Source organism: Parasteatoda tepidariorum, chromosome 4 (assembly GCF_043381705.1).
Source record: "Parasteatoda tepidariorum isolate YZ-2023 chromosome 4, CAS_Ptep_4.0, whole genome shotgun sequence".
In the NCBI taxonomy this organism is placed as follows: domain Eukaryota; kingdom Metazoa; phylum Arthropoda; class Arachnida; order Araneae; family Theridiidae; genus Parasteatoda; species Parasteatoda tepidariorum.
In genome coordinates this window covers 100,936,858-100,953,462 of record NC_092207.1, presented here as the reverse complement: position 1 = coordinate 100,953,462, position 16,605 = coordinate 100,936,858, and the positions used below count along the sequence as shown (strand labels likewise).

Genomic DNA, 16,605 nt, shown 5'->3' with positions numbered 1-16,605 from the left:
TCTTCTACACCAGGGGTTTCCAACTTGCATGAGGCCAGGGGCCACAATTAGAAACACAAATTAAATGGCGGGCCGCAACTTTATCAAAATGTTTTGTAGGACTCTTTTATGTTTGAAAGAACATTCAATATTACTGTCAGAGTTTTACCAAGTTGTACAAAACAAAGGTATTCAATTACAAATTAAAATAGGAAGTAGATTTTTAAAATTATTTAATTGTTATTAATAACATTTTTGAAAATATTAAACAAATAATAAAAATTCGGGCTACCATAACTTAATGTGCACCTATGTATAATATAATTAATGTGCAACAGATATCTAATTGTTAAGGTATTAAAACTTACATAGTAGCACACAAAATATTCAATGAGAAAATTGTGGTTTGTCTGCTGTAACATATTAGAGGAATAGATATTTGGGAATAGATATTTGTAATTTAAGCCACCAGGGAATAGATATTTGTAATTTAAATTTAAAATTTACAAACACGTGTGAAAATATTTTCGTCCAAAATGAGTGGTTTCAAAAAGTTGAATCGGAGAATTTCTTCGAGAAAATTTCTGATACGCACATGCTAAGTTATATTCACAAAATACAAAAAAAATGAAATAAAAAAGAGCAACATACACGATTATTTTTGTATTTGAATAAATATTTTCTTGGATGCAATACCTGAAAAATAAATTTCTTTGTACAGTTGGTATGTTAAATTTCACAGAAACGAAGAAATTAGGTTTTTATTGACGAGAAAAGTATCTTAAATCCATCTAGATTTTTTACGAAAATTTTCCTAAAAAAAGTGACAATAAATCTATTTTAGTTCGCGGGCCACAAAAAAGGCCTCGCGGGCCGGATGCGACCCCCGGGCCGTCAGTTGGAAAACCCTGTTCTACACCATTGATCTCTAAAATCATTCATTCTAATTTTTTTAAAATCTTGCATAATTTTTTTTCAATTAGCAAACAATCTGGGAAATTTTAAGCGATATAACTTTTATTCCCACATTGTTGTCATTTTGTATCCAAACCTTAAAGATGTGAAAGTATATTGTTAGTTAGTTTCACTGAAAGAGTTCAAAGGGAGTGGATGAAGGCTCAGTTGAAGCCTGGATATTTTTGGATTTTGAGCAAAATTGCCCTCACTCATGTTTGCATTTTTGAGTTCAACACTTTCTCATATCGTGAGACGAAATTCTTCCCAACAGTTTGTGTCAATAAAACTGATCAAATGATGGATATTATCGTCCAACTATTTTCGCATAAAATAGGATGTCTTCTCATGACATTTTGTTTATTAAAATAAATTCATTGAAAAATTTAGAAACTGAACTATTAAATTTATATAAGATTTTATAAATATCTTATATTAATTTCTTAATTAAAATCTCTCTCTATGTATATTAAACATATCTATTCAAATATTATTGCTGAAATAAGAAAATTTAACCACTATTGAGTGATAGATGCAGTATAACCACTTGTCATCCGCTTTCAACGAACCCGTTAAACTTTTTAAATCAATACAGGGTAGAATAATTGACTCCTTTTCTTACAATTTTAGTCTATCATTCAAAACTAAAAATGTTTTTATTTTATGAATAGGCTAATTGATTAATTTTGTCCCCAGTGAAGAAAAGTTACTTTGTGATTTGAATCTGATGCCCCTTTCTAAATGTGTGCCCACTTTTCGAGTCAATAAAGGCGCAGGGTTAAATGCTTTCCTGCCTATAATTTCATACTTTGAAATTTAAGTTTCAAAATTTATCATTCGATTCTAAAGCATAGTTTAAAATTAATGATAGAGAATCAAATCTACTTATTTTTTTCTTGTTTTCACAAGCTTCATATTAATTTCAGGATGCTGCTGTAAAGTATTAACATTACTCATATCGAACATTTCTCATAACACGTGAGATGTTAGTACAGCTGCACACATAGAGATTTCCGCTGTCTGATGGAAAAATGCATAACAAACAGTAGAAATTCTCGGAAAGTTTCGAATTCTTTCGAATTGAGTGATCCGATTTTTCGACTTTCAATGATTGACTCAACAAATCAAATAGTAGCTAACCTTAGGAAACTATTTTTATTTCTCTACATTACATAATCAGGCATTTCTGATTCATAGTAGTTAACAATAGGATCGACCCTATTAGCATATTGTGTGTGAAATAATATCCAATTGTCCGGAAGGTACAGAAGTGCTAAGCTATGGCCTACACCAGATTTTCCTAATATGCATAGCTGCCAAATAGCATTTGCACGTTACGAAGAAGTCTATTATCCATGGTTCTAAAATAATAATTGAATTGATAATTGTAAACATTTTTTTTTATGTCTCTACTGCCCCTAAAATTTGTATCAAAGGACTACCAGACATTTTCTATGAATGCTTTAATTATTTACATGCAATGGTAATCAAACTAATTTAGAATGAATGTTATTAAACCATAGAAAAAGCTGTCTAAGTATAAATTTTAATTGTCACTTTAACTATAAAAATAAAATTTTCCGGTAAAACTGTAAAAATGCCACCTATGTGACGGTGTGAGTCGAGCGGTGTCCATCTCTTAAAGTCTAATTATTAATAATTTAATAGTAATCTTTTAATAAAATAGTGATAGAGTGTTAGATAAAATATTTGAATATCGTATCTTGAGTGAAAAACTATGAGGGTTTTCATTCACTGTGCTAAGCTGTTTTCTAAGAAGTTGCTTTCCTAAAGAACAAATATCGCTTTAAAAAAATAGAAAGAAATGCTTTATTCCACGATTTGAAAAAGTTTTGTAATGATTACCAAACAAGAGTTGAACTGTTCGATTCCAACTTTTGTTTTCTTGAGAGCAAGACTTCGGTTTATACTCAATTAAAATTTCAACCAAATTGCTGGAAAGCATTAATATTATTATTAAGTAAATGTTAATTTCAAATTATATATTTATGTTATTTATACATATTTTATGTAATAATTACATAGAGTATGTAATCATAGTAATTGTAATAATAATCCATTTTAAGTACACTGCACATTATTTAAAATTACACTTTTATTGCAACATAACAGTTAATTAAAAATTTAAAAAAAAATATATCTGTAGAAAATATTGCCCTTGTGCAAAACCATTATATGAAAAGAATCTGACATCACTATCTCACACGCACCTATGTAAACGAGTTATGAAAAAAAAATTGTAAGAAATGGTGCGTGGAATTCATTCGCATTCTTTTAATTAATTTAATAATTTAACTAAACAAATTTAGTTAAATAAAGAGATAACTTTTAAAAATTCATTTATAAACGATGGTTTTTTTAACAGTTTAAATACTTTTCCATGTTCTTTTGCAATAGTTCAGTTAAAAATATGCTTAAAATGTTGGAATGCGATTCATTAAGTTCCTGATACGTCGCAATTTAAATATATTATTTATTTAAATATATATTATTTAAATGTATTATTATATTCATTGAACTAATATATTTGTTTACGTAATTATAAATGTTCATCTGACCAATTTTGATGTGATCAAAAACTTTTCCCCCTCTTTTAAATTACAGGATCTAACTATTAAGTAACTGGTATCGACTGCACACCCCTGGTATTTCCAGGAATCAGCTATCATTCTTTTTAGCCTACTAATGAAAAATTTGAATTCATAAAAATTTTGCGAAATATTAAAATAGCTAGACTCTTGTTAAGTAAAATAATTGTTTTTTAACGGTTTTAAATTATTTAAAAAAATATTAAGAGGAAGAGAAATCGTTATTTATTTCTTGCTTGTTGGTTATTTTATTTAGTCATTTCGTACTTTTAATGAATTCTTATGTAACTGAAATTTAAAAACTTATGATTTAGTACATTACACTATTTTTTTTTCCATGGACCTCTATTTTTATATTATTTCAAACATATTTGAAACAGTTAAATTAACAGAATATTCAATTTTATCTAAATTATAAGAATAGATAATTTTCGATAACGAAGTTGCAAATCCCAGCTCTGGTTTAATAGTTTCCCTTTCATATGAAATTAAGATAATTTTACTCAAATCAATGAAACAGTAAGGAGAGTGCTTATCATGTCATGAAAGGGTTAGCAGTCAAAGGATGATAACTAATATTTCTTTGTCTGATTGAAAGTATACGCGTGATCAATACGACCTACACAGTCAAAATTTCTCGGAATTTCTATTTGTCACGGAATTTCTGCCCGTAGTTTCTATTTGCCACAGTCGGAATTTCTATTTGTCAAAAAGAATCTCAAGTAGCAATAAGCCTATCTATTGATTCACTGTTTTTTTTTTACAAATTTGTTTCGTTACGTAAATTAAAATGCTCTTTTTTATGCGTTATTGTTTTAAATGATTCATACGAAAAAAAGCTGTTTCTTGGGACAAATTTTAAAAATACTTTTAATATCGGTATCTGTATTTTTCTGACTATCATAATTGCTTACCATACATGATAGAAATTAATGTGATAGTTAAATTCTAAAGATTGTTATTTTTATACCTTTAAAATATCTCTTAAGTTACTTAGCGCATTTAAATGAAACTTTGCTAAACAGTCCTCGGCAAAGTTTCTAAGATGTCACACCTTTTTTAAAAAAAGTATGACATCTTAAACTATGTAACACTATTTAAAAAAAAAGAAAAGAGAAAAAAAAAACATCGACCCTTTTCCTCCTTTTTTGTCACAGGGTGTCACATTTGAGCCGTGCTGACTCAAGGGATAGAGCGTTCAGCTCAAACTGAGGTAACCCTGGTTCAAATCACAGTTGTGGACGGTTGATACGAATTCTGTTTTCTGCGTAAAATATGCTTAGAAGTTGGCGAATCGTGGGTTTGAATCCGTCGAGCTGTTTTGATGAAAAAGTATTAAACAAATGTCATAAAATTAATAATATAAAATATTTAATCAACTGATTTTAAATTTTTTTTTGTTTTAACTAAAAATGTGGGATCTTTGTCACAAACCTTTTCCCACCAAGTGGGACATCATTCATAAATGGCCTCTTTCCTTTCCACGATTTTTTAAGATTTTTTTTATTTATAATTCAACGAAAACACGGCAAAAAAAAAGTCTATTCTGAAAACCCGAATTTCATCAAAAAATGAAATTATGAGCTTTATTGTAGTCAGTTTATATGTAGCTTTATTGAGGTAAAGGAGATTTTCAAGTTACATTTCGTCAAGAAGAAAAGAAAAAAAAATCCCTTCTCGGGATGATGTATTTAAGAAATATTCGTTAAAGAAAGAAGAAAAAAAAACTTAGTTGAAAATTAAAATGTTATTGTCTTATATCGTAAAAGGAACTAGAACATTTTTTAATTCAATAATACCATTTTATAAATTTAATTAGTGTAAAAAAAAAGGGGGAATTGAATTGAAAATTTCGTCTAAAACGGAAATTTCGGTATCCGATTTCATAAAAAAAAAAAAATGAAAATTATGTACTGAATAATTTTTTTACGCATTATTTTTATTGTGTAAAAGTAAGTGACGAAACATTTCTTTTTCTGCTTCCCCAAATTTGATTCACCTCAGCACGAGATACACATAGTTATAAAAGTTGTGCGAGGCTTTTCATCAAGAATGGTTCTAACTAAAATCTCAGCGTGACTAGACATCCGTTCATTTAACTTAAGCCGTCTTCTTCCGAGAGTCATAATCATACATACCTACGCTAAATAGGTTGAAGGTGGAGTTCCGCAAACAATGAAAAAGCAACTTTCATTAACGAATTCTTGGAAATAGCAGTTTTTCCCACCCCTGGGTTTAAAACGTTCGTACCTAACCGCCCACGTACCTTTTTTCTTTTGGTCACTTCTCCGTTGACGTGCTCATGATTTTTCGACCGTGCACACATTAAAGGAAGTTCCTCTGAAAATAAAAAGAATTTAAAATTTGAATAAGCACCTTTTTAGCGACCCTGAACTGCAAGGAAGGACGCTGTCTGGGTCTCAGTCGATAGCGATCGTTTAGCTGATTATCTTTTTACATTTTTATTCTATTATTATTATTTTTTTAAAGGGAGAAGCGAGATTGGCAGACGAGCAGACGAAAGAAAAAAAAAACTTAAGGTTTTTCTCCTGATTTAATATTCCGTTTATTTCTTTTAACAATTTGAGAATAAAGTTATGGAACGAAAACGCCGATACTTCGGAAAACTTTAAGAAAAACAAATAACTAATTTTTTGCATCTTAACATTTGAATGAACAAAATAAAAATACTGTATGTACGTTAAATTTTTTAAAATAAAAATTAATAAATAATTATTTTAAAAACTTTCAAGTGTTTATGTTTTAATGCTTTTTTATTTAATTTAAAGTACTTTTTTAGAAAAAGAGGAGCCTCAGTGAGCTTTTTCTCAGACTTAGTTTAGAGTAACATTTGAAATTTTAGCATTTCTTGAATATTTAATATCGCTTCCTGTTTGGAGCGAAATAGTTAATTCCCGTTCTTATTTTTTTTAAACTCTTCATTTAACTCAGCCAGGGAAACCATTTTAGTCAAAGAATGATCAAATTACAATTAAATTACATCCTCTCTGAAGTATTCTCACAACATTTATTTTTCCGATCATTTTCAAGTCGTGAATTATTTCTAGATAGATAAATAAGACGCTCATTCGTATGAAGCAATCATGAAAGTAAAACAAAAAATATATCTATAGTTCACATAAGGGGGATTAACTACAACTCCAAAACTTCGAGATTTTATCATGCTCTAAAAATCATTGATTTATTAGGTACTTCAAAGTAGCAGAAGTAAAATGAAAAAAGAAGAAGAAAAAAATAGAGTCAGCCCTTGAACTCGCTCTTGAAATCGCAGGAACGAGTCATCATACTGTATATATAGATAGGTCAAGAGAGGCGCAGGATTGGATAGTGTTTCTTCTGCGATAAAAACGTGAATTAAAAAGTTTTTCCGATTACGAAGCTTCTGTCTCACTCTCATTATGACCCGTTGACCCTAACATTCCAAGAGTGTGCTTTTTACGATCCGTTAATTACAAGCGAAAATGACCTCTGTGTCTTTACTAGATTTGGTTAAAATTCTTACTTTAGTGATTCCTTTTTTTTCTTCCCAACCAAAGAATTTTATTGTCCCTCTTTACCTCTTATAATGTGATGGTGTTGACATAATTTTGTGGGATGTCTAAATGCTTCTTATTGTTGGAAAGAATGACGCCATGTTTTAGACACTTTAACTTTTTTATGACTCATAAGAATTTCAGACACATTTTTCATGTCTGCCTGTGATTTTTTGCAATGCTTTCGTAAATAGCGTTTTCTCGTAGAGCACCCGGTTCGTTGCCTGCATCAGTTTTTAGGGCAGCCAGGAACACGAAAAGTTCAAAATTTTGAATATTTTATGATCTTGACGACTTACATCAGAAAGGTCCTGGGTTCGAATCCCGGACAAGCCATGGATATTTTTTTGTCTCTGTGTACTATTTGTCCTTACTGTGTAAGCAACGTTGGGTCTCCTAATAGGGTGCCCACGAAAGAGTGGCCAACAAATCTGCCTTATAACTGATACATGCTAAATGACGAGTGTCAATCGGGTGGGCGTTGCGGAAAATTAGCTTTCATTTTTTTACTCATTTATTTATTTTTTAAACTGTTTAGTTTAGAGCTAAAATGTCACCCTTATTGTTAAAATCAGTGGCAATTTAATTTTTCCTTTTAAGCTGATCATTTTTAAATTTATACTTTTTAAAAATTTTCGAACCGAAACATTTGTAATAGAATATTCGACTGATAGGTATTTTGTTGTGTTTTTGATTATTGAGGTAACTAATACTATTGACTTGTTTCTTGACACTCTAATAAATATTTAACGATAAAAAATCACTATTTGTCTGCATAAATAAAATATTTGTATTGTCCAAAAGGCCTTTTTATTACGATCGTATGATATTCAAACTTTTTGCAGCAAATATGACAAATACGAATACTTTATCACTCTGACGTCGCGTTGCACCTTATTAATAGGCCGTGAATCTTCAAAAAATCGAGGAAAAGGAGAGGTTCTTCAAGAACCTCTTCCATGGTGAAATCCAGGCAATCAAGTAGATGGTGAGGACTAGCCTCGCTGGAGCTGCACTTTTTACAAGATGGAAAAAGTTTAATTTGTCCACTGAAAGTGAGGCTCTTAGTATGCCCTCTGACAAATCTACAGGTATTGGTTTGGTCGGCACGTGAACCCTGAAGGTCAGGGGCTCCTCCTGGACGCTTGCGGTTGTGATCCGGTGGAACAACCCAATGCAATGAATAGTCTGGAAAGCAATAGAATGAATAGTCCATTCAAAATGAGTACGAAGCAGCTTCATGTGAAAAACTAAGAAGTTTTTCTATTTGCTGGAAGGAAAATGCTTCGGCGGGTGTTAAGCGAACATGTTTCATTAAATAACATCGTTATAATTGCGATACGTCATAATTGAGAGCCACAAAGGGGGAAATTTTGTTTTACAGAAAGTTTTAAGTTTATCTTAACAAACATGTTGATCAGTTCATCTTGCCAAATGTTTTGGTCGAGCAATAGCTGTATATTATATTGTTTTATATTTTTATGAATATTTTTGTACCTTTGTCTGTTACCTTTGCTTTCAAAATGTAAACATTTGTGAAAAAATTAAATAGGATTGTAAAAAAATTAAATAATGAATAAAAATTAAATTAAACGCTTGAAGGGAGGACTCTTACTTAGGATAAGTACTTAGTATTACGTTGCATAATAATATGTACTTCATCAGTTAATAAATGCTCCATGAAAAATTTACCAGAAATTTGTTTCATTCTCTTTCCATTTTTTAAATTTATGTTTTATTTAATTCAATAAGCGATTTAACGCAATGAAGCCCCAAACTGATTTAAATTTTTTCATCAGGGTTACATTAAGAAACAAAGACGGAAAAAAACCTGTTTGCACTATATCACTTTCTTTTTTTATTGAATGAAGCATCTCTCATTGTCAAATTCCTTAATTCATAGGGTGCCAAAGCGCTGCAATAATAAAATACATAGTTATAAGAACCTCACCTGTAGAACCGGATTTTTAAAAGTTTCTAGCCCAGCTGAAACAAAATACAAAAACCATGTTCTTTTGAACATAAAAGGGGTCACTAGAAAGGTGATGCTGCTCCCAATTATCGCTGAAAAATAAAAGTATTGAACGATTTAAAAAAAAAAAAAGTCAAGACTTAATCAGCTCTTGCTTTGGGTGATACTTCAGGTTTTAAATCTCTTTACGTGATACATATTTTTGAAAATAAATTTAAAAATGTTACAACTTTATTCTCATACACCAAAAATATATTTTTTAAAGATTTAAGTACGATATTGTTTTTTTTTTTAAATTAAAAAGCAAAGAGAAAACATAAGGGAATCACAAAGAGGATTAAGAAATTCCCCCTTTGGAAATTAAAAAAAATTATTTTGCATTTGAATAAATAATATAAATTTTTGTTCTTTTAAATAATTATCAATAATGCTCTTTGCGTGACATATTGAGTCTAGTTTATAACTGAATTGCAGCTACAAATTTATTAATTTATATTTTCATTAATTAAAAGAAAATATGCAAAACAATTATTTTACAGAGGATTACAGAACACTAAAACTCCCGTTTTTTGTCCTAATACCATATTTAATTTTAAAAAAATACTTAAAAGTATATGCTATCTTATTTTTTTGTTTTAAAATTCAAATGTTGAAAACGTAATTTATTTTTATTTTTCTCTTCTTATTACAAAACATTGAATTAAAATTAAATTGGATGAAGTTATAGAACTTGTTTATGAAATTTTTCTGGCGCGCCCATGTAAAAGTATATTTTTAAACTAACTTAATAAAATTTAAGCATAAATAAAAAAATACATGATTTTTGAAATATTTGAATGAAAATTGATACTCGCGCCATTAAAAATCCTCTAATTAGTATTGACGCCAGTGATGCTTAATTAATTGTGATAATAGGTACCTAATATACTATTACAGGTGCCTAATATAAATGTTATGCTTTTATTTATAACTGTCGTTTAAAAACCGACCCCGTTTTTGAGTTTTCGAACTCCAGTGGTCAATTTCATAGCCTTATAATTTTGAACCCAATCCAGAAGACAAGGGAATTACTGGACGAAGGAATTACTGGAAAAAATTTTCTTTCGTGGAGGACTTCTTGATGGTACTAATCCGCATTTGTGTTACATGGAAAGAAAAACCTCGAAGAACTCCCTCGGTTAGCCTGACTGCAAGGGCAATCTAACCCATGAATCGTCAACCAATGAGGATATTTTACGCTAGCACTCTGGTCGGTGCTAGTCGGGTGCAAAATTCGCATCGACCAGCTATCACTGGGATTCGAACCTGGTCATCTCATTGGGAAGCGAACGCTCTTTCCCCCTGAGCCATCACGACTCATATGCTATAGTTAGATGTTTTTCATACCCCCAAAATATAAGTATAGTTTGTTTATAGAAATAATTCCCTCGCCACAAAGTCAAACAAGAAATAACGCATTTCGAAGAAAGGAGCTTCTCTCTCCTCTTAATCACTCTCGCCACCCCTACTTGAAATAGTCAAGCCTCGTAACCATAATCACAGTCATTGATCCAGACGAATGACGAGGGGAGTTCTTTCCATAGACAAACTTCCCGGGTTGCACCCCTCTGAGTAAATTTCTACGGACGCCCTTGGAAGAAAAAAGAAATACCTTTAACTATATTATAATGACAGTGGAATCTGTTTGCTATTAAGTTCAAAGAAAATACTTAAAATATGTATTTTTTTATTGATACTATCTAGTTTGACTTTATCATACTTCATTGATTTGAAATAATGAAATAGTTGCATCGTTATCCAAAAAATCTTTATAAATAAATCCTTGCTGTTTGGCCAAACTGATCAAGTCAGTTTGTTATGACTGAGATAAATCTGAAATCTAGCTGATATTCATGACTACTTTTCTTGGCAATGTGTGACGTATTAAATTAAAAAGGAATTTAATTGTCTGTTTCATTGAAAAGGGTGAAGTGAAATTGATATAAAGATCCAAGACAAACGATAATTTTGTGAAGGTCGGAATTGAAAGACATTTCTGACACATTTAACTAAAGTTCGCTGCTCAAGATTTGTTTGATGCTCACATTGTTGTCGAGCTAACCGCAAGAGTTTTCTTTTTATGTTTTCCTTTTCGTCTAAATCAAATGTAAATTAGTTCCTTCATCGTCTAAGTTGGCCTCAAGACTACATGGGTGCAGAGGATTAGAAAATATTTTCTTGAAACCTTGGTATATAAGAACTGCGCATAAAAAGTGTCAACTAAAATAAATAGTAAGAAAAATGTCTAGCGACATGTATTCAAAATGAATAGTTTCAGAAAGGAAAATATTACTTTCTCAACAGAAACTAAAGATTATCAAGAAATCAGTCAAATGTTTGTTGTCTTTTAAATATTATTTTTAAATATTTTAAGTAGAGCTGGTATGATGGTAATCTATTTTTATAGAACAAGAAATTTTTTTTTTGTTTTCTTTGAATTGCATTCATTTCAATACCAGGATAAGTGGTATAAAATGCTAAAAATACGCTGGTTTCTCAGAATTATTTTCTCGTATCTTTGAATTTAGGGCAAACCACAAAGTAAAAAGAAACGATTGTGGTTATAGCTGGTGCACGTTTTTATTTATATTTTTTATTACGTAATTTTATGAACTCGGGTATTTTCAAAGCTTAAAATCCTGGATATGTTTTTTTTTCTAAATTTCTTTTTCTCCAAGTTGAGGTGAAACTTTAAAATAGGTTCTTTAAATCTTCTTTTCATATTGAGTACCATTTTTGATAAAAACGTAAGAGCCGCTGTAACATTTTTTCATAATTTTAAATTTAAAAACCCACTTTACAATAAATTTTTTTTTTTTAAATTCTCTTATTTGACATTTTTTCACCTAGAAGAAAGTTATCAAAATCACTGCCTTATTCTAAATTAGATAATGCAGCATTGAAATTTTTAAATATTGAGAAATTAAAACACAAACGCTTTTCTCCTTATATTGACATTTTGCGTCATTTTAAGAATAAGCATACAGACAGCGCTAGCTTTAGATAGGCTAAACTTGTCATAACAGTTATTAGTAACTGATGCAAACTCACAGCAGTTATGAAAATAGCTTATTATTCGCAAAAAAGCATCATTTCATGTGACCATGAAACCTTCTAAAAGATGCCCTTTGCTTTGCTCAACGTTTTTCTTCAAAACATATTAAAGTCGGTCTAAAACATCATCTTAAATATTTAACTCCATCTCTCTCTAAAAAATGTTGTCTAAAGCTAAAACTATGGAATCTTGCCGAGCTTTCATTTTGGCTATGATTTTTTAGCATGATCAGTTTTCCCCAGACGCGTAACCTAGAATAAATAACACCATTTTAGAAAATTAATATAAAGTTGTTTCAAAATCAAAAATGGTCCTATAAATAAATTACCATTTAAAAGCACAATAAAAGAAAAAATGGAAAAAAAAAAACTTGTAGAAATTTTTTAAATGAACTATAACTTACCTACACTGTAAAAAAAAGAAGAAAAAATTGGCGTATAGTTTCCCCATTTTGTGTTTGAGGTAAGTTAAATAAATTTTTAAGTATAGAGCAATTAGTTATTGTGAAAACAATGATATAAAATTGTCAAAATAACAGTTGTTTGCAAGAATAAATGCGAATATTTTACTAAAAATGTGCTTGTTTATTTTTAATGAAATGCTTTTGCAATGAACCCATTAAATTGATTCTGATGCATATAAAAATATATGTTGTCAGTAAACAAAGAAACAATTATGAATAAATAAATATACAAAACTATAAGAGGGAAAAAGTAAAATAAGTGTGATTATATGGAGTGTAAAAATTTTTAGTTTACCTCAACGCCAAAAATGGTGGCAATTATACACCAAAATTATTTACAGTGTATATTGCTTGTTTTAAACCAGATTATTTATAGTAAATACACTGGGAAACATATATGTTTGCAGGTAAAGATATAAAAAATATGTTTAATTTCTTTTCTGATTTATTTTGTTTCTTTTTAATACACAAGTGTCATGCAAATTTTGAGTTATAAGAAGTGAGGCGCGAACTATTTATTTCTTGCAAATAGTTATCGAACTACTGTAAAAATAAACATACTTGAACATAAAACACACTATAAATATATTAAAATTTTTATAAATTCAACTATATCTGACAAGACGAAATTTTTTGTCTATTTTTTGTCGAATTGAGGTTTTAAAACGTTCTTTCAAGCAAGGGGTCGCGTAAATGTTGCCACATTTCTAGAGGAGTTAAGGCACATCATCAAGATTAAAATAGCATTGAAACCAATGCACGAAAATGTCACTATACGTCGCAACTCTGTTATGAACTGTTTCTGCTCGTGATTTTCAACAGGTTATTATACGGAAGCGCCCCTAGCCACGTACAACGACACTTCCAGACATGGGTTCCTATGCAATTAATCTAGAAATTTGTCGTTATATTTACGCGGCCCCTTGTTTGAAAGAACATTTTTAAACATGTACAATTCGAAAAAAATATAGACTAATAATGCTATTTTAAAATATTTTTTTTAAAGTTTTGGACGCAAAACTATTTTCAGATTTGAAATTCCCCACCCGAATCGATCAAGATCAAGTATTTGTAAAGGTGCAACAAAAAATGTGTTCTCCAGTGTTATCATTAGTTTATGTTTGTTCAATTTCAAATGTTGTAATAATTTTCAGACAGTACAGATATCGTCGATTGTAAATTGAAGTTGATTCTCGGTTTGATATGGACCCTCATCTTGCACTATTCTATTTCCCTGCCAATGTGGGAAGGGGAAGAAGGAGATTCGGTGTTCGACAAGAAAGGTGGGCCATCTCCAAAACAGAGGCTATTGGGATGGATCCAGAGTAAATTGCCTGATCTGCCTATCAACAATTTCAACTCTGACTGGAATGATGGACGAGCTGTTGCAGCTTTGGTCGATGCTTTGGCTCCAGGTACGCTTTTTCTTTTTATCTTTTGAAAGTGAATCTGTTAAAATTAATAATAGTTTTTGAAGTTAATATATGAACTCATTGCACCTGTAAAATATATGACTCAATTCAACACTTCCTGGTTTGAAATTATGTTGAAAAGATAAACAATACAGAGCTCTTGAAAAAATAATATAATATACTAAATAGATAAGCATCTATCTGCTGATGGAGATGGATCATGTATTACCGTAATCGAATTTATACATAATAAAAATATTAAGTTGTACACAGCGTTGTTTTAAGGAGCTGAGTAAAGATGAGTTTTCGAATTTGCCAGAGTAATTACGTACTGCAATCCTTTCTGCATCAAATGATTCAAAATCGAGCCATGATTTGTTAGGTCAACGAAAGTTCCTGTTGTATCCAAATGAAAAAAGGGTAAATTTTTGATGCGTTAAAAAAAAAATAAAGCTATGCCGTGTGAAAAACACAATAAAATTATTGTATTCATGTAATAGTTACGGAGTGAAAATAAATAAATAATCAATAACCAAATCCCCCCATTAAACAACATCACGAAGTCATGCACAAAACCGAAAGGAATACACAGACGCAATAAAAAATTGTTTAAATAATTCTAATTATTTACTTGTTGCGCTTTCCGGTGGCTTTACGTTATTAAAATAATCAAAACAGAAGTTAATCACATAAAAATAAAAGTTAATTTAATTTAGAATAATTTAGCATGATGCTGTTGCTATTTGCCTACTCATGGTGTCAAAGTTTATCCCAATCAAGTCATTGATCCTGTATTTATCCATTTCATAAAAAACCTATTATCGTAAATACTTATATTTGATACATATCTGTGAAATTTACTAACCCTGTGAATATTTTTATAATCATGGAAATTAAAATAATTTACAGTATTTTACATACATTTATTGAGAATTTTTGCTCAGTTTGTGTTTCATTTCTATTTTAGGCTCGCTCTTTTAAATTTTCGAAAAGAAATAATTTTTTCGTAATGTAAAAATTGTATGATTAATTATGAAAATACCAAAGTTACTATGATACTCTTAAGTTTCACAGACGAACATATTCTTGTTTTTCGAATGAAACACAGTAAAATTACATTAAAATTTTTCAAAACTACTTGTTTTCAAAGCTACTTGTTTTCAAAGCTCTTTATCCTCCAAACTTTTCCTTCTTTCTATTTTATGTATGTTGCATTAAAAAATTTGTGTAATTTAAAAAAGGCTTTTAAAGAGGGTCGAAATATGATATAATCAGTTCCGACTGTTCCCTCCACTACATGTCCAAATGTTAAAGCGGTTGTTGCTCAGGAAATATTCGGGGCTCCACTCTTAATAATATTTCGCAAAAAAAGTAGTTTAAACTGGCAGTATAAGAGTGTGCGCGGATACACTAACGTCAACAAGTAGTATAAGTTGCTTTTGCTTCAATAAACAATTTCTGAAAAGAAATACTTGCCGGTGGCATCGGTTAGTTTATAAGATCGTCTGCGAAATTTAAGTGCTTTTTTTTCAAGTTTCAATATTGGGCTCAGTGAAATAATGATATACATATTTCAATTTGATACTGTCCTGAAAGTTAAAACAAAAATTACGTTAATTTAAAAATTTTTTTTCTGATACAATCACTTCCAAAACTTTTCTCTTCTACTTTTATGACAGATGAAAAGCGTGAAAAATGTTTGTATTATTATCACAGAGGTTGTTAATAGTAGTTATTTGGTCTAAAAGAGTACTAAAAGTCTCGCATTTTATTTGGCAATATTATAAGGCTCTAAAGTTTGTCTTGTACTGGCAATTATGTTATTAATCTTTTTAAATGTATGAACTTATATAAGCGTTAAATAACTCCCCTTTGCTGTAATGTCTCAGTTTATTCGAGTAACCACTCTTTTTCTTGAATGATATCGACAAGGAATTACTTTTTTTTTTGTCTTTATCATTTCCTCAAGAAAAAAATGCTCTAAACTTCGTAACTAATATAAGTTTGTTATAAATTAACATTTTGGTGTTACCAATAAACCTTCAATAAAATTTTATTTCATATATGCCCTGTAACACTATCTTGTTTTTAATAAAAATTGCTTACTTCTTATTAAACATTGAAGTTTAATGCGTGTCATTTTTTTGTTTGAATTTTTAGGCTTATGTCCTGACTGGTGTGACATGAAACCTGAAAATGCTCTTAAAAATGCGAAGGAAGCTATGGATTTGGCAGATAATTGGTTGGGAATTCCTCAAGTAAGAACGTTTTTCTTCTTTTTATAGAAATTAAAGTTTCATATTGTTTTATTTGTTAGTGAAAGTTTTATTTATTTATTTATTGAAATTAGTAGTATTAGGATCAATAATAAATTGATGAGTGCGGCATGTAGCAGTATATGTTTCCAAAAATATTTCAATTTTAGGACGCAACTCCGATATGTTGAACTAATTTTTGGTTTCTAGAGTTTATCTCAAGATATGAATATAATAATATTCTTACATTCATTGATATCATTACAAATTAGGGTCTCCTAATGTCCTCATAATTTATATATTATATATATAT

At 29.9% G+C, this 16,605-nt stretch overlaps 1 protein-coding gene across 2 annotated transcripts in view; it reads left to right on the top strand.

Annotated features, from left to right (window-relative positions):
* LOC107438849 (filamin-A) overlaps window positions 1-16,605 on the top strand; it is a 116,952-nt gene that overhangs the window by 42,447 nt on the left and 57,900 nt on the right. For both annotated transcript variants that reach the window (XM_071180270.1, XM_016051240.3), the window contains exons 4-5: window positions 13,780-14,040; window positions 16,198-16,295. In XM_071180270.1, the coding sequence (XP_071036371.1) occupies window positions 13,780-14,040; window positions 16,198-16,295 (359 nt within the window). The remainder of the gene's footprint in view (window positions 1-13,779; window positions 14,041-16,197; window positions 16,296-16,605) is intronic.